This window comes from Clytia hemisphaerica, unplaced genomic scaffold, assembly GCF_902728285.1.
Source record: "Clytia hemisphaerica strain Z4C2 unplaced genomic scaffold, Clytia hemisphaerica genome assembly, whole genome shotgun sequence".
In the NCBI taxonomy this organism is placed as follows: Eukaryota; Metazoa; Cnidaria; class Hydrozoa; order Leptothecata; family Clytiidae; genus Clytia; species Clytia hemisphaerica.
The window spans coordinates 736,554-755,187 of record NW_027104280.1 but is presented as its reverse complement, the minus strand read 5'-3'; the positions used below and the strand labels follow the sequence as shown (position 1 = coordinate 755,187).

The 18,634-nt window shown below is 35.7% G+C and overlaps 2 protein-coding genes across 2 annotated transcripts; both read left to right on the top strand.

Moving 5' to 3' along the window:
* Positions 1 to 1,654: 1,654 nt before the first annotated feature.
* LOC136816977 (homeobox protein 13-like) lies at positions 1,655 to 6,039 on the top strand. Its single transcript, XM_067073320.1, has 5 exons — positions 1,655 to 2,028; positions 2,435 to 2,525; positions 3,015 to 4,866; positions 5,031 to 5,320; positions 5,684 to 6,039. Exons 1-5 carry the CDS (start codon positions 1,675 to 1,677, stop codon positions 6,037 to 6,039), a joined length of 2,943 nt encoding a protein of 980 aa, XP_066929421.1. The 5' UTR covers positions 1,655 to 1,674.
* A 2,070-nt stretch (positions 6,040 to 8,109) lies between these two features.
* On the top strand, positions 8,110 to 18,217 carry LOC136816927 (uncharacterized). Its single transcript, XM_067073265.1, has 9 exons — positions 8,110 to 8,247; positions 8,480 to 8,707; positions 9,134 to 9,369; positions 12,633 to 12,727; positions 12,912 to 13,068; positions 13,208 to 13,271; positions 16,499 to 16,785; positions 17,144 to 17,336; positions 17,618 to 18,217. The coding sequence occupies exons 1-9, from the start codon at positions 8,199 to 8,201 to the stop codon at positions 17,905 to 17,907; spliced, it is 1,599 nt and encodes a 532-aa protein (XP_066929366.1). The 5' UTR covers positions 8,110 to 8,198; the 3' UTR covers positions 17,908 to 18,217.
* Positions 18,218 to 18,634: the final 417 nt, after the last annotated feature.

Genomic DNA, 18,634 nt, shown 5'->3' with positions numbered 1-18,634 from the left:
ATTACTTAAGACAATTACATTCATTTTTTTTCCGATGTGTTCTGAGAGCATATTTCAGCTGTTCTGGTCAGATCTTCGCAAATTAATCAGCTAGAAATGATGTGTTCTGGTGAGACAGGGGCAAAATCAAGGTCATCTACTGTGTTCTTGTTGTCTAGGTAACCCTAGAAAGCTTCAGAACACATCTTTTAAGGAGACAGGGGTATAATCAAGAGAAAACTGATATAATCTTGTTGCCTAGTAACCCTAGAAATTTCCAGAAAACATCTTTCGTGGAGCAAAACAAATATCTTACAAGTTTATCTCGGCAAAATGTTTTTCCTAGATATTAGAACACATCAAACCATGAAGTAATGATAAGTTTAGGGAGACAAATAGTGCGATAAAAGTCTCCTAGAAATCAGAACACATCATTTGTATAAAAAATTGAATGGTCCTAAAATTTGGTCTCCTAAAAGATAAGAGCACATATTTAAAAAAAATCTCTTCGCCGGCTGCTTCTGTATATTGGCGTTGCTACCATCGACCACCGTTTCAAATCAATCCTATAACAACTTTGTCTCGATCAATTCTGTTTTTTTGCTTGTCTATGGTCAATGGGGTACAAGTCGTTTCTTTGGTCGTTTCCCCTCGTTTCATTGCGGTTTCCCCTGGTTTCCTTGCCGTTTCCCCTTGTTTCCTGTGCGTTTCACGTTTTAGTAAGTACGGTTCATCATAACATAATAAACATCCTAAAGGTTCAGAAACTCCAGAAAACTCCAGATCAAGGATAGAAAAATACAAGATCTACTCTCACGTAGAAGAAGACCACTTTCGTTTTTGTTGCAGATTTTGATATATAAAGTCCTCTAAGGGATTACTTGTCAATGTGTTGTGTCAACTTGTCAGCATTGTATTGTTGTAAAGGGAAAGATAAAAGAAGTAAGACTAGCCTAGTTCCTAAACCTGATATAGGAGTTTAAGCTTAGACAGCCTGAAAGACTTGTGATTTGATAAAATATTAAAGTATATGTTAAATTTTTTAGATTTTATATAAATATGATTACCTAAAATAGTAGCCTTAGTGGTGTGGTGGTCATTGCTCTTAACTCTCGTTTGGGAGGTCTGAGTTGGATTCCCACTGTAGTACTGCAGTTAACTTGGCAAGTGAATATACCTTCGCCTGGGTCAACCCATGCCATGTGGGGGAAATTGGGTACCACTACTCTAATACAAGAGTGTGGGTGACATATCAGACATTGTGGTGTCACTCGCCCCGTTCTGCGCCTGAAATGTTTTTTATAAGAACTGGGCCAAATTCTTTATTTATAAAGCACATTGGAAAAAAAACATTTTTACTGGCCTATTGATTTTGTGAAAAGAAAATTATTTCCAGTCTTTTTCAACTTTAGTTTTCATAGACCAAAACTGGAGTACAACCCATATATCTATCAGTTTGTGAAAACAGGACATGCATTCTGTTCAAGAAAAGTCTAAGCTTAGTTTAGTTGATTGACTTTTTGTGTCGCCTTCCCTTATGGACAAAAAGTGACAGAAAGTTAATGCCTAGAGTCATCTTCCTACATCAAACAAAGGCAAAGTAGAAAATCTGCTATTGTCTTAATTAATTAGATCTAACATATCATCTGATATGATATAAATTTTTCATCATTAGAGGGTAAACAGATCATTGAGATGGACGACTTCCCGTGCAGTCAACCAAACTATGATAGCACTGTAAGGTTGAAGACATTGAAAAGACAGATCGAGGAAGCTTTGAAGAAACTCAACCAAACAACTAACTACAATGAAAAAGAAAATGCTTTGGAAGCGATCAAATCCAGTTTATCTGAACTGCTCATTATGGGTGAAGATGTAACCATTGGTGACTTGAGAGTGACCAAGATTGGGAAGTTAATGACCAAACTTGAATCTTCATCTCACCTCCCACAAGACCTTGTGACGCAAGCCACGACAATCAACAATGGGTGGAAAGAAAAATTACATGTTTATCGTCAACAACTCAAAATAACACTCTCAGAGAAAAAGGTTTACTTTACTTTAATTCATTTTTTATATCAAGTCGAAACTTTTCATAAAATCAGGGAATTTTTCCCTCTGACAGAAGCTGGTCTTCTAGCCCTTCTAGAGAAATTTTCCCTCTCAAAAAAGAATTCCCAAGAAAATTGAGATTCCATATTATTTTCTCTATTTTATGAAGAAAAGCTTTTGTGCTCAATTTATTTTGGTGGCGCTGTTACAGGTGGCTCATCTCCTAGAGAGTTATTTCCATAGTGCAAGTTTTCCAAAAATATGCTTATGTTATGCTTAGGAAATCTGCAAATCTGAGCCTTCATATGCTTATAAGCGTTATGCTTATAAAAAAAAACATGTATCGGGAGAAAGATTTTATGACTTAATTATGACTTTTTTTATACTTTTTTGTTAATTGTAGAACAAACCTTCAGAGAAAGTGAACTGCAACGTCGATCACACAGCACATTCATCAAAAGCAGTATTGACTGATAATTCTCACCTTCCCAAAGGTTTTTTTACTTTTTCTTCTGAAGTGTTTTTCATATTTTCATATTACTTCATGTCTTACCAAGTTTCCATTTGCCTGGTTACTTTAGGCGTACAAACTTTCGCGAGCAGAAACTTTCGCGAATTAGGTATATTTTGAGTAGAAAATTCAAGTTTTCGGTGCCTAAGTCAGTCTTTTGATCGTTCAAATGCACTCAAACCACAATTGATGGACCTTTGCATAATTTCTACAGTAAATTTTATCCTTGTTTTCATCAAAGAGAAAATTGATTAAATTTTCTATTCCGATTTTTTTTTTCGCGAGTATAAACTCGGGGCGAATTGCCCTCTCAAGAATTTTCAAAGACATTTACTTTCGCGAAAAGGGCGAAAATTCGCGAAAATCGTGAAAGTTTCTGCTCGCGAAAGTTTGTACGCCTAAAGTACTTCTTAAGGTGTACAGACCTATTTTCTTCTTAGAAGCAATTTTAATTCGTTTTTCGTTTCTACAGTTTCATCCACTTCAACTACTTCTTCCACCGGAGATATTTTCAGTGCATCCACTGCCAACCCTCCTCCTACTTCAGCCAGTTTCATGAAGAAAACTTTGGATAAACGAGCAAACAGCTTCCCACCTTTCATGAAAAGAGAAGCTCTCTCATTTCTAACTACTCCACAAAAAACTGTTCTCGACAAAACGACCATCCAATCTTCACATGTTCAGCAACCTAATAAAGCTGTAAAAATCATACAAAGTTATGCTAATGTTAACACTCATTCGTTTGCAGTACCCTCATCTCACAGTCTCACAACTCTCTCACAACAAGAAATAACTTCGTCAAGCATTACTGGCTCCAAACAAACAACACAGCTATCTTTTACCCGAAAACACGAAATAGCACAACCTGCTTTCCAAAGTATCCAACAAGCATCTTTTACTAAGGAACATCAAACAGAACAACCTGTCACACTTAGTCTTCAATCAAAACAACAAATCATTAATCAAGCTTCTCCTCGTGCAACCGGTAAACAAGATCAAAGAGGACAGTTAAAAACAGAGGAAAGCAAACGCCACATCACAAACTTCACTGAAAAGTACGGCAAACTTTTAGATAGCAATATTTCTTCCATCATTTTAGTGCAACAGGAATGTATAAAGATGATGCAATCTACACATTCACTCAGAGAACAGTTATCCAACTTTGAAAAAGAAATGATCCTTCGCCTAGATTCTCTCACACCATCATCCAACACTTTTAATGGAGATGGAGTTGAAGTATCTAGCACCTCTGCTTCATTGGATTGTCATCAGCATACACTATCCAACAATCACCAGACTGCTTCATCCTCACTCCACGCAACATTAAATAATCAACTCACTGAGATTTCCGTCTCTATACCAAGCAATGAGTCTGCATCCTCCGTTGCAAATATTTTACAAAAAGGCGCAACTAATAACGCTTCTACAGTTACCAATACAACGACAGCCTCTCTCATCAACCGTTCAAATATCCGGCATGCATCACCTCGAGAAAATATTCCTCCAACCTCAACATATCCTCAAACAAATACATCTCAACCAATAATTGATAATATCTCTGTACTCGCGTCTCCTCTCCGCCGACCACCAACAATCGATGCACCACGTGACCTTCCAACTGACCAATCATCTTCAAGCAATTCGAACCATCATCATCATCATCATCATAATAAACCGCAGTCGAATTTGGATTCAGTCCTCAGCACCATGACTTTCCATCCCAAACGTAAAAGCTGTCCTTCTTCCACACCAAATCAAAAACCTTCCCAAGATGCACCGGTTGCGAAGAAACCGAGAGAAACTTTAGGTCGTCATTTCTCAGAGGAAAACACTTCTTTCGCTAAAAACAGCAGATTGCATCCTTCCAATCAATCCACACCCTTAACAAACCACCCTTTTAAAAGTTTTCCTGGGAGAGTGAATCCTTCGATCACCTGCATACCGAATTCCGAGGACGAGTTTTCGAACAATGAAGAATTAACGACAACCACGCAACATTCTATTCGAAGACCTCCACAAAATCATTATCAGCCTCAAAATGGACACCACACACAAATCAATGACCTTCACGCAACAGAAGCACGCTCGAGCTCGAGTGCACTTCAACAACCAACGAAGAATACTTTTGATAACATTCCCATTAAACAAGAAGTTTGTTTTGAGATTTCGTCAGACCCTGTCGCTCATTCAACACAGAACAACTCCAGCGAAACAGAATCTTTGACAAGCTCTTCTGATGAACCCTCAAGAAGACGTAGAACCTCCACTGATGAAGAACCGAGGAAGTCTTCGACCGATGATGAGCAACACTCCCGCATGAATGGGTATTATTTTATTTTTTTTGCAAAATCTTCATCAAGTTTTTTTCGAGTAAGCTCTGTATGACTCCCTAGTTTTTATTTGACAAACGTCTTCTCTTTATTCAAATCACAAACTCAAGAGAATCGTGTGTTGTTTTGTAACATGCAAACATTGGCTTTCTCTACAGATCTGGTGAAGGAAGATCGAGAAGAACAAGTCATTCCTTTGAAGTACCTTCGTCGTCTTTCATCAAGAAAGAATACTTGCAACACCACCAACAACAACACCACCAACAACAATACCACCAACAACAACACCAACAACACCACCAACAACACCACCAACAACAACACCAACAACACCACCAACAACACCACCAACAACAACAAGACCAACAACAACACCAACAACAACACCAACAACAACAACACCAAAACAGACATCAATCAGATCACGAGAAATCGCAAGAACAAACCAGTATTGTCTTTTTTCATATCTCATACGTTTATCCGAAATATCTATTCACCTTTCTTATGTTTTAAACTAAAGTTTACTTGGAATTCAACAATGATGTTGAATAGGCCAGTGGCCGAAATATTCATCAAAAAGATGATGTGACTATTCCTGACTTCGCTAAGAATTCAATATAGGGGAACCAAGGGGCTTTCATAAGTTTGGGATTTTGAAAAGATCCAAAGAACACAATGTTTCTAGTTCTAGCCATCATTGAAATGAAAGAAATGACTCTGATGAAATATGGTCGAGGTTATGCAAGAGCAGTCAGGGTCGTATACTTAAATAATCGTCTAACAAGGTTTTTTTTTAACTTTTTCTTTTCAGAAGGAAAGATGAGATACGAGGAAGACGAAGAACTCTTCACTTATTCGCAACAAATCGTCGAAATGGAAGAAGAAGAAGGCTTGGATGAGCACGAGAAGAATTATCTACAGAACGAGAAAGGAAAACTTCGCTCATCGTGGAACACGCGCTGTAAAAGGGCAGCTGGTCTTGATATTGCACCACGAAAGAAATCGCACGGGCGGCTAGTGGCGGCACACCCGCGACCGCTCGGTAAAGAGGTGATACAGAAAATGTTGAATCGGAAGAAACAGGAAGAGAATATTAAAAAATTGTTCGAGCAGGATGCCATTTGGGAGGTTTTTGATCAAGAGGATCGCCAAAATGATGATGGATGAAGATCGTGAAAATGAGGATGACAGAAATTGATAGACTTCTTGTTTCACACTGAAGATGTTTGTAAAGAAGAGCTGGCTGATGGTGTCACTCACGCTCCTTCTAGAGTTCTCTAAAACCGTTTCTAGGAAAATTTATGCTCAGCTCCAGAAATCGGGACAAATAAACAAAAGTGCAATAATGCTTCTTTTTTATAAAGATTTATACTGTTTTTATTATATTTTGTACATTTTTTATAGAATTTATTTACCTCACCTCATAGACAGTTTATTATTTTATTGTACTTATGCAGGTTTTACACCTCTATATCATTGCATAAGGTATTTCTTATACCAAACAGCTAATATGCCCCATAAATGATCACAATGTAGTACAAGCCTGCTGCCCATTTGAATAAGTCATTAAAAAGCATGTGGTTTCATTGGTTTAATACTAACAAATACACCCCCTTCTCACAAACCCGGTAAGATTTTTCAGCCAGTGGGGGGGGGGGGGTAAAAATATGGGACTGAAACTAGATGGAGACTGAAATTCCCATATTTTCTAATTTTCGAATCTCCAGCCGATTTAAATTACATTGTTTTCAAGTCACAAAATTCAGTTGGGATGTAAAAGATAGCAATAATATTTTGCAGTGAGGATTTGTTTATTTAGACCATGGCCAGGTACCTCAAAACGTTTCACTTTTTTTCAAAATGTCGGTGAATAAACTTTTGATATTTTTCTTGGTCAATTTGAGGGTGCTGATTCGGAATTTGAATGTAACCAAGCTTGAAAACCCGCAGTTTTTACGTAATTTGCGATTTTTTGCGTTTTTAGGCAAAATTGTAAGCCCTGAAAATTCATGATTTTGGGGGGGTCTTCAAAATCAAAAAAGACCTATACCACGTGATAGAGCACTTCAAACTGAGCAAAAAAATGTATTATTTCAAAGTCTCAACTCTTCTTAATCAAAAGTTATGGGCGTTTTTGTGGTAAAAAAGTGCTATAATTTTGCATTAATTATGCAGATTGTGGGGAAATTCCCTGTTTTCTAATCAATTTTTGACCATAAAATCGTCTCTAACTGATCTAAAAAAGTTTAGATTTTGATATAATACATTTTTTTGCTCAGTTTGAAGAGCTCTATCACGTGGTATAGGTTTTTTTTGATTTTGTAGACCCCCAAAAATCACAAATTTTCAGGGCTTACAATTTTGCCTAAAAACGCAAAAAATCGCAAATTACGCAAAAACTGCGGGTTTTCAAGCTTGGTAACATTCAGATTTGGAATCAGCATCCTCAAATTGAGTAAGAAACATGTCAAAAAGTTGGTCACAGACATTTTGAATTTTTTCTTTATTTTTGAAACAATAACAATCCACTGGCCATGGCCTAATTTGATTTTCCAGTGGGGACAAAAAAGGAGTATAATTTTCCTAGTAAAAGAGGCTCCCAACGAGTCTGTGAGAAGGGGGTGTAAAAAGTATTTCCTCCGTAAGTACTAGAACTTGGATTGTTGTTTCTCGAAGGGAATTTTAATATTTATTTTTTTGACAGAGGATACTGAAATTAAACGGCATTCGCTAATTGATATATTTTAACAAACAAGAGATATTTTCACGAATTTATCAAAACAGAGAAGATATATTTATTATTTTCAGGGATTTTTAGTATTGAGCAGTAATATTTATGTGGCGAAGAAGAAATTGTGTTGAGAGAAAACATTCATTCAGTCGTTTTATGAACCTTTATTTTTTAGGATGTATTTAACCTTTTTTTCACGAAATCTTCTACCATTTTTGTTGCTCTTGGTTACATATTGATCAGCATGAAAACAGTAATTAATTTATGGTCGAGTCGAGGACGTAATATATTTCCCTCACCACGAGATGAAGATTTTTTCGAAAAATAGAAAACTAATTTGAAAGTGTTACCAGTCTCCTTTTATTAAAATGATAATGAATTATTAAACAAATCTCCTTTTTATTTTTCTCCTTAGGGACGACTTTAATTGCATCGGGAACTTGTTATTTCTAAGTGATATTGAATTTTCTTCTTTTCTGAATTTGCTTCAACTTTTTTCTCTCTAGGAAAGTAACATGAGAAATGAAAATAAAGAAGCTGATGATGGAAGAGAATTTGTGAGATTTGTGGAGGAAAGTTGAAAGGGTCGTAAGAGATGGAATTACTACTTTCGTTTTTCATCTATTACAGTGTTTGTGATTTGGGTAAGAGACTTTAACCCAACTGTTCTTCCTTAACATTTTCCTATACAATGTAATCCTGGCTTTTCCATAATGGGTGAACAGTGGGTTTCTTAAATATTAATTTCACGTGACTTAGTTAGCTAGTTTAACATACTCTCATCTACACTGATGCTGCAAAAAAGATTGGATTTGAAACGTCAATTGGCAGGCGTACTATTTCAGTCTGTAAATGAATCTCTCTTTCTCTCACTAGTGTCCACCACAAGCAGTAAATGCTTCAACAAGACGGGCCAATGCGATCAGATCACGGTGCGCTGGCTCAACAAACCGCCTTACATCTACACAGATAACGAAGGAGAGATGGTGGGTATTTTGCCGAACATTTTGGAAGAACTGATTACGTCATGTTGTGGGGAATGTCAAGAGTGGAATTATTTGCAGGCACCTGTCAGGGATGAAACTGTCCTGCTTTCTGACAAAAGTAAGTGCTTACATTCCAATCACTAAAGTTGTTGGCTTACCTTCAGATTAGAAGATGATTCTGTTTTCATTTGACGTTGAAAACGCAATATGATGAACTAACATTGGTATGACTTAACTGAAAACGAAATTACAGAAGTGAGAACGGCGGAGTCTCTTTATCTCGAATGTTTTCCTTGCTCGAAAATGTTTTATGGTCAAAACTTTACTTCATAACTCGAACAAATTTGTGTTCCACGTGCGTGTTCGAGTTATGGAGACTCCATTGTGGTACCCTCTACGCTACAATGTAACCGTTCATTTCATTGGTATGAATCTCTCTCGCTTTCAGTGAAAAGGGGATCTAATTTTTACAGTAAGATTTCAAATAAAATGACCCCTGCTAACTTATAACTACTAAAAAGTTTCTATTTTCTATCTCTTTCAGTGAACGGATCGGTGTTCAATGTACCTGTGGTCAAAAGCATGGAAACGAAAGAGATTGGTCGCTTCCCTTACTTCCCATTGGTGGAATCACCAGGCCTTCTCTACATCATCCAATCAAAGAAAGACCTCGATGTCACCGTCTCCAACGCCATTCTAGAAGCTGTCAAAGAATCTTGGCCTGTCATGATTTTCGCTTACTTGGCTGCTGCTGTGTCAGGCATCATCGTGTGGGCTCTTGTAAGTTTTTGTTGTTCAGCAAACATGCTTTTGTTTGTGAGGTCTGAGGAGAGGGATTGTGTGACGTCATGATCGCGCTTGAGTTTAAGTAATCTGAACATTGGAATTTAAGTTAAACAGGGGTTTTCTAAGCATTTTAGTTCTTTCATTTCTTAAAACCAAAAAAACTTTCTTGATTTCAGTAACAAGGAAAACAATTTTCATGGCTTTTCATGGCTATTGTTCCAAAACTGATTTTGATGTTGTTATTGTAATGGGATAGTTTAATCTAAGATGTACGATCTAAATAATTTCCAAATTTTCCAAACAATTTTCTTAAAATTTAACAACATCAAAAGGAAGAACTTGCTTTATTAAGCTTTATTTACTTTTGAATAAATTTTCTACCTACAAAATGAAAAAATTCTTTAAGTTAATAGAAGTATGTACAAATCTTTTAGCAGGGGTTAATCAAAAATCACATTGAACACCAAATCTTATGAAAAGATGAAATCACACCATCACAATGCACTTTGATTTTTAAATTCCACTGATAGCTCTTAGAGACATAAATGAGGGTCGTTGAGGTCTTTTCGCAACGATCTTAAGAAGCTCTTCAAACATAGCTCTTTAAGTATTGCATTGCACTTTTTTTATAAGAACAAAATATATAGGAACATATATAGGCTTCCATGGCCGAAATATTTAGAACAAGTTAAGAACATTTTAAGGCTTTACAGACTCTAAAACACCCAATTTCTTAAGAAAATGGACAAAAAAACTCAATAAATAACGAAAATAGGAACGTCTTAAGAACATTTTTAGGATGAAAACTCAAAAAGTTAAGAATATCCGAAGGCTTCCAAAATTTTGGATGTTCTTATAAAAAACGTGTACTTTGTAAGGGGGAAATAAATTTTACTGTTTTACTTTTGCTCTTTGTGTGTGTGTTCTTTCTAAGAAGTTTGTTAATAATGTTGTCATTACCCTCAATGACAAGACAAGAATATTAGCATGAAAAAAATAAAGAAACTTACTAAAATAAAATGAAAACTAAAACGTTTCAAACAAATAAACGATTTATAAAAATTAGTATCTTTTTTTTTAAATTATGTACAGAAATAAAATTTGTTTTGAATTTTAGCTTTATAGAATAAACTGCAAGCTATAAAAAGGTAAATAAAATTTTCTTTGCCTAAAAATATATTTATACAGAAATAAACTAAAATGCTAATTTTAAATTTCATGAAAAATCTGATTTGTACATTAATTTTTAGCTACAATAACGCTTGCCACCTAAAATAATGCCTCGCTTTGTCCAGCATACTTCCAAGATGATATGTTAAAGATTATTTACTATAGAAATACTTAGTTTCAGAAACGCTAACAAAAAGAAAATATCTACAATCATCGACAAAATGTCTGTAGACTTTTCAAAAATTCCTCAATAGTGCCAAAAAAAACCACAAGTGGTTTTACATTTGACTGAAGACACCTACATGCTTGCTAGCAGTCCTTGTGGCTTTAGTCCTTCAGATTTTTGGACTTCCAAAGTCTTCAAATGACTGAAAATGGGTGATAAAACTTCAGCCACACAGGTGGTGGGTGCACCAGAGAGCTCTGAAAAGTTGTTTATTTTTTATTAAATCATCTTAAATATGGTCTAATTATATGTCTTCTCGAAAAAGCAAAACTCATTGAACCTTCAATCTTCAATCTCAGGCAAAAAAAGACCTGAAGACGCCTGAAGACTTTGCAAAAATTCATTTCCTCAATGTTGAGTGGATTTGGGTTCTGGAATTGTCAACCAAACTCTCTAAATCCAATAAAAACAACATTGGTCCTGGTAAAAATGGGTTTTCAGAGCTTATTTTGAAATTTTTCATGCATTTTTGAAAAGTTTGCAACCTTTTAACCTTAATTGTAAACTTCAAACAAACTTCTCTGTGTTTGCTTCTTAAAAAGAGTGTAACGTCAAAAATCCTTCATCTATCATCGCACCAGTAATTTTAGCAGTTTTTTTAGACTCAATTTCTCCTTTTCCTATACATCCTCAACCATGCTTGTTTATGATAAAGTACAAATTTAGAGTTCCATTCTGTAAAACGTTTCTTATCAACTGTTGGTTGTTTCAATAAAGTTTTACTGGAAGAGGGTCCGTCAACAACTTCCTGACCCACATCCATTACAGGTTGGTCACGTGACATACCAAGCCAACGACAACAATATAACAAAGCACCAAACAATACCATCATGGTAATAAAAATAACCAGCACAAGTGGGATGCTCACGTACTGTGGCAAATCCATTCTTCCTTCATAAAAAGCTTTTCAATTTTTATTGTAGCATCTTTTGCTGATTTTGACGTTCATTCATGTTTTTATTTCTGTAAAAATAAATTACAATTTTACAATTAATACCTCACCCTTTTGGGACCTGGATAAAAAAAGCGTTATTTTATCCAGGGATGTAGAGTGATATTTTCATGAAAGGACATTTTGAAATAGCTGAAAAAAAACATGACAACGGACTGATCTATTTTCAATGTATAATTAATTTACTACATCCAACTTTCGTTATTAAAGATTCTGTACAAAGTCTCTACACTAAAATTGAAATAAGAAACACAGAACTTCTTTCAAAACAAATATGAAAATAAAAACGAAAGCAAACTCTCACTCATAACAGAAAATCTACTTTAATAAAAAACCATAAAAATTTTCAACAACAACAAAAACATCTATTAATAAGAGCAATCATAAGCATATTAAGAGTATGAGGTCATATTGAATTTCCCTCACAATATATCAAAATAAAAAGACAAAAGTGAAGTGAAATCACTGGCCAACTTGTCGAGTCAAGCTTGATCTAAAATATCTTTACGGACCTCACGTACACATTTCAAAACATTTCCTATAATATTCTTGATATTCATGACGTAATGTTTTCTACGGAAATAGACCCGGTATTCGCCAGTAGTGGCAAATGTTATACAACCATTATTGTCTAGTTTAAATTTACCACTACTGGCTAAAACCGGGGTATTTCCGTAGAAAAAATTATGTCATGAATATCATGAATTGAAGCTCCCTTCGAAAGCTAGGTTGCACCGCTTGTATTTTCTAGCTACCACGCGCGCGTGGGCACACGGAACTCCTTTTTCGATCCCTTGCTTGTTTTTATTTTCTCCCTTTGCGCCTCTCGAGTTTCGCTTTTCAACATTTTCACTTTTCAACATTTTCACTTTCTGTATTTTGACATCCTCTCTTTCTGTAACTTCACAGGATTCGTACTGGAATCCTCATCAATTTCCCAGCAATTTCTTCAAAGGATCATGGGATGGATTTTGGTGGGCTTGCGTTTCCATGACAACCGTAGGGTAAGCTTAATCATCACGAAGGACAAGCTAGAGGAACATGGCGGCATTCTCGATTTTGAATTAAGTTAATTAGTGCCAAAGCACGTTTGACATGATAACAGAGAAACCATGATTACAGCTGATCTATAACTATATAATAGCTGATCGTTAGAAAATTATCTCTCCTTTGTTTTTCCTTCTTCAGTTATGGAGATCGAACACCGAAATCCTTTTCTGCCCGTTTATTCACGTTTGTTTGGGTTCTGGTCGGTTTGGTTGTCATAGCAATGTTCAACGCCAACATGACTACCACCCTCACTTCCATTGTCATGACCGCCAACGCCCGGTTCTCCGGAGAGGAGGTTTGTATTCTTCTCATGGCAATTACTTGCTTGTCATATGTTCACCAGTGATTTTACAATTTTAAACAAACCTTATTGGATTTTATCCATTGCTAAAGGATTTGAAATAACATGGCTTATTTCAAATTCACTTTTTTAGATTGCTGTCACGAAGGAATCTCCAGAAAAGCGATATGCGTTGACCAGGAACGTCCAAATCAAAGGTCTTTCTTTATTATTTTTCTTTCGTGTAAAATTCAATTTTCGGGTTAGGGCTTAGGTTGCTTAGCATTCTTGCTCATTTTTTGAAAAATTTGTTTTGACTAACCCGGATATTTTACCATATTATATCTTATTGATTTAAGGGCCATCGTTTGTCATGATCAGATTATCTAAAAACTTTTACTTTACGAGATAATGAAAAAAATCGGCTAATTCGAACCCTTGTGCCTTAGCACCCTGGTTGTTTATAAAGAGAAAATGTGTGTTTACTACCACCAACATTTGATTTGATTTCAGTTTTCCCATGAAAAAAAAATGAACTACTATTAGTTACACAGTCTTCTCGAGGTTGGATACGGAATATACAGAGAGTATGGTATAGTATTGCGAGTCGCAATACGGTTTTTACTGACCCCTGTATATCCCGTATCCCACCTCCAGACGACCCGTGCAACGGATTTATCCCGTTGAAGTCCCTTTGCATGTTTTCCAAAAGCACGAAAACTTTCAGAACTCTCCAAGTAGATTCTCACATCAAAGAGCTACAAATTAAATTAAACTGTGAAAGTGGGATCCGTGAAAGTGACATTTTATAACATCGCTATTAAAAGTCTTGCTGTAAGTATCCATATAAACTCAAGAAAAGTAAAAAATCAAAATAACAAATTTTCTGTTTGTTGACTTTCTCTATCCCGACCATTTGATTTTCGATTTCAAGTCTTTTCAACGAAACATAAAATTCGAATCTTGATCGAAACATTCGAAAGCGCATTCGTCAATATGCAATGTCTTCTTTTTTTTCTCAATCGAACGCGAGGGAGACAGGATACGGTTTATATCCCACCTCCACGTGATGTTTTTTGACCAATGAAATTGCTAGATAATCTTACTGATGCGGGGTAATATTAGTTACACGGTCTTCTCGAGGTTTGTCTGTACACAAACCCAATATCTACGGCTAATTTAAAAATTCATTGCCGTAGAGGGTCTGTTGTCATTGTCTTTTCTGGTTTGAGATTTTTCAAACCAACCGCTACGATGGAGTGCTGTTGGAGTTTGGCGAGAAATCGGAGGCGATAAGACAAAATGGCCGTCAGAGTTGTCAGAAAGTATAGAAGTTTGTCGAAAAAAAGTGTTTTCATAACAAAACTGACTTCTTTATTTTTTAACAATTGGAATAAAAGATAGCTCTAAATGAAGACATTCCATTGCAAAATAACTCTTTTTGCACAAATCGAATGTTTTTTGATTACATTTTGGATCTTTGAGTTCACGAACATGAGAGAGAAGTTGTTTGATTGGAATCTTGTTTTTAAAGTGGTTTTAACTTCAGTTCTTTGCAAAAGAATATACTCAGAGTATCTCTGCATGTTTTTATGTTCAAATTCAGTATTACTTTTACGGCATTCGATCTATGTAGAGTGGCTATAGTTTGTTTTGTTGGCATCACTTTTGTAATTAAAATGTTTGTATTTTTCTTTGGCGGACTACATGGATAAAATAGGGTAATTGGAATATAATTTTCTGTTAGACAATTTTGAATATGTCTTCGTTACTTTTCAGCTTTTAGTTTGGCTCAAAAACATTAAAAAAGCAGCCAAAACATGCTTAGAAAGTGACCCTCAATGGACCCATCCCTTTGTTTACAAATTGTCGTACTTTGGCGGCCATTTTATTTCAAAATTGTACTTCATCGCAGAGGTCTCCGTACGGAAAAACTTTTATCAAACAGACAATGCGCACAGAGTGAACTACGCTACGATAATCGTGAGATACACTCTGGTACAGAGTATCTCGAGGTGGGATATGGGATATACAGGGTCAGTAAAAACCGTATTTGTGGCGAGGCTTGCCGAGTCCCAATACGGTTTTTACTGATCCCTGTATATCCCGTATCCCACCTCGAGACGACCGGCAGGTACAAAATGCATAAAACATAATGCATATTGCATAATGCATAATAGTATTGTGTAATTTACAGAACGATTTTATATTCTCTGAAACTCTCCTTTGCAGAGGCAAAACCGCGAAAACCTCTTTAGAAGAGTTCCTTGTAAACATTCCAATCAGAGGGATTTCCCCAGACATAATACTGAATACTTACTTTTCGAATCCGAGCAGATCCGAACGAAAGAGAAAATATTCGAATCATAACAACAAAAGGTTTTCCGTCAGCATAAATAATAAGAAGATGCAACAGATTAGATAAAAAAACAACATAAACATTCGAATGTAAAAAGATTCGAAATCTATTTTCTTTGATCTAGCTTCCGGATGAAGCTCTTTAATTTAAATTGGCTGGATATCTAACAAAAAAGCATTCACATGGTTACCCATGCTTCGTAAGAGAGAAAACCCGTTGAAATTTATTAGCAATTATTCGAAAAGATCTCTGAGAAAACCCAGAAAGATCTTGCTATAAAATTTACGTTTTCGAGTCAGAAAAGTAACATACGGAGGAGATATTTTCGTGTTTTTTCTACATTATACTACGTTCTGTAAAATACAACTATGAAAATCAAAATGGCGACAAGCATTTTCAGTGGATCATGGATTTTCTTCATCATCCAAAATTCAAATTTACAGCTTTCTACCCTTTATTTTCTGGTAGAAATTGGTATATTTGTTTTGTTGAAAGTATTATCTTTTAAATTCTCCTTATTAAAGGCTCTAAAATTGACATTTTTCAAATATTATGCATTATGCATTATGCAATATGCATTATGTTTTATGCATTTTGGACCTGCCGTCGAGACGACCGTGCAACGGATTTATCCCGTTGAAGTCCTTTTGCATGTGTTCCAAAAGCACGAAAAATTTTCAGAACTCTCCAAGCAGATACTGTACTTACAATAAAGAGCAAACTGTAAAAGCGGGATATATGAAAGTGACATTTTATAGCATCGCAATTGAAAGTCTTGCTCAATCCATATCAACCAAAGAAAAGTAAAAATCAAAATAACTTAAAGATTTTCTGCATCCTTTTGACACAAACATTCTCAATCACTGTTTTCCTCTTATTTTATTTTTTCTGTCTTTTCAAAACAAAACATTCGAATTTTGACCAAAACATTCGAAAGCGCATTCGTCAATATGCAATGTCTTCTTTTTTTTCTCGATCGAATGCGAGGAAGACAGATACGGTTTATATCCCACCTCCACGTGATGTCTTTCGACCAATGGAATCGCGAGAATCTTACTGATGCGGGAAAATCTTTCTTACATTCAGCTGTGAAAGACTTTGAGGCGATAACAACATTACTGAAGAACACGGGAGAGAAAACCCGGGGTGCGTTGCTTGACGCGTACGTTGCTGGGTACCACGCCGATGAGTTGGATCACAAAAAAGGATTCCGTGTGGCAGAAATCATCGAACATTACGAAGCATATGGTATCTATTGGACAAATCACAACACCAATGATGACAAGAAATTACGCCAATGTATCATTCGATACTCCAGTCTCAACCAAATAAGAATTAATGAGATTGTCCAACGAAACTCAAAAACACTCAAGGTGTGAAATTTATCTCTTTGAAAAGAATAATTAAGCTCTCCTGTACGCGTATATATTACCTCGATTTTCCGACAAAGATCGTCTAGGTCTTTTCATATTGTTGCTTGTATGTTATTAATTGTAATCAATGTATTTATCAAATTCGAACCCAACTCCTTTGTTTGCTTTTTTATGATTCTGATTGCATTCGGGGAGGGGTTGTATCACGATAACCAGTTAAATCGAAAAGTGGTGCAAGTGGCTCTGGATACGAGATTGTGTATTTGCAACCATAAGACCGTCGTACAGTAACATTTCTGTCTCTTTTGGATTTTAGCCAACATTCTTTAACACTCCTCTCATATATGTGTTTTTTCAGATGCCAGATAGGTCGATTTCATCAGAACGGAGCACCAGTTTGATCGATGTTTCGTATCCGTGGTACATCGAGTCGGTGTGTGTGGCGAGTGGCTTCATTCTGCTTTTCCTTCTCTTTGGTGCGTTGAGAAGTCTTTGGAAGAAAAGAAAGTCTAACAAAGTTCACACTGAACGACAAATGAAGAAGGAGGAAGGTGAGGATTGTTTTAGGTGGCAAAGGTTGAAAAAACTTTCGAGAATTCAAACAACCCTGCCCCTTAACGAATAGACTGAGAAGATGAAAAAAATACAAAGCGGGAGGGGAAAAAGGTCTTCCTGTATTCAGGAGTGTCTTTCGGGAAGAAATTGGATTGCTTTGTCTTTTGAAAAGTTTTCTGATGCAGGGTTCTAATAAAGATTTTAATTTGATTATAAGGGAACCTTGTTTATGATTCTGCATTTTGACCACTGCCTTCTTTGTAAATTTGTCTCTCAGACTTGGTGGAAGTACCAGCGGAGAGTTCAATGGAAGAACTTTTGGTTCGACAATGCAAAGAGATGGAGAAACTCATGGAATGGGAGGTTGACAACTTCATCCGAACTTGGAGCAAAAAAAAGAACGAAATTCTCGACTTCACTTCAAACTACTCCAAAGTTAAAGATCCTTACGCCAAGTCTTGTGCGCTCTTTCAACAGAAGAAAGTAACCGAAAAGAAACCAGCCGCTCAAAAGAATTGGTCTGTATTGAAGCAAAGACAATCAGTGACAATCAACTCCTCTAATTGAGATCTTTTCATGTTGATGGAATTGCTCAAATGTAAAATGATTGTTCAGCTGACTTCGAAATGGAAAACCAACTTCTTTGCTTCTTTTCGTTGAGTTTTGGATAATCAAAATTGACTGGGGGAAAAATGTAACTATTAACTTTCTTCAAAGTTGCTACAGAAATTTTAAAAATGAAAAAAATGATATCTTGAAAATTGTAAATTTGAATAAATTGTAAATTTGAATGCACTACGGCTTGTATTGCATAAAAGCACCTGTTTGATTTGTCAGAGAGAAATGTACAAATAATTCTGGCATGCATTACTATATACGTAATGATTTCCTTCTTTGCTATTTCTCCTTCTTGGCTTGTCTTTACAGGAATTTTCACGAGGGCTTTTACTGGACTATTATTCTTAACAAATAAAAGAAGAAAAATATATGAAATTTTAAATATCTAAAATAAATGGCTTCAATGGGGTAGATATAAAAATATTGGGGAAGATAAAGAATAAACAGTCCCGAAAATTTCAAAAGGGACAGAAAGAGAATACGATAATAAAACAGTTCTATATTTTTCTCACTTCGATTCCCCCTTATAATTGTAGGATATAAAATTTTTGTTGAACTTTATGTAATTTTTTCACAGCTACTTCTTAGTTCAGTTGAGTTTTGTGTATCGGTTGTCGGAAAATAACATTTGATAAGAGTTTATTTATTTGTGATCGAAATCAAAGAGACAACAACT

Bases quoted from the DNA above. Each gene is read 5' to 3' on its own strand.
- LOC136816977 (XM_067073320.1), top strand. From the start codon at position 1,675: ATGGACGACTTCCCGTGCAGTCAACCAAACTATGATAGCACTGTAAGG. The intron at 2,029-2,434 runs GTTTACTTTACT...TGTTAATTGTAG, and splicing joins TAACACTCTCAGAGAAAAAG to AACAAACCTTCAGAGAAAGT. The intron at 4,867-5,030 runs GTATTATTTTAT...CTTTCTCTACAG, and splicing joins CAACACTCCCGCATGAATGG to ATCTGGTGAAGGAAGATCGA.
- LOC136816927 (XM_067073265.1), top strand. From the start codon at position 8,199: ATGGAATTACTACTTTCGTTTTTCATCTATTACAGTGTTTGTGATTTG. The intron at 8,708-9,133 runs GTAAGTGCTTAC...TATCTCTTTCAG, and splicing joins TGTCCTGCTTTCTGACAAAA to TGAACGGATCGGTGTTCAAT. The intron at 16,786-17,143 runs GTGTGAAATTTA...GTGTTTTTTCAG, and splicing joins GAAACTCAAAAACACTCAAG to ATGCCAGATAGGTCGATTTC.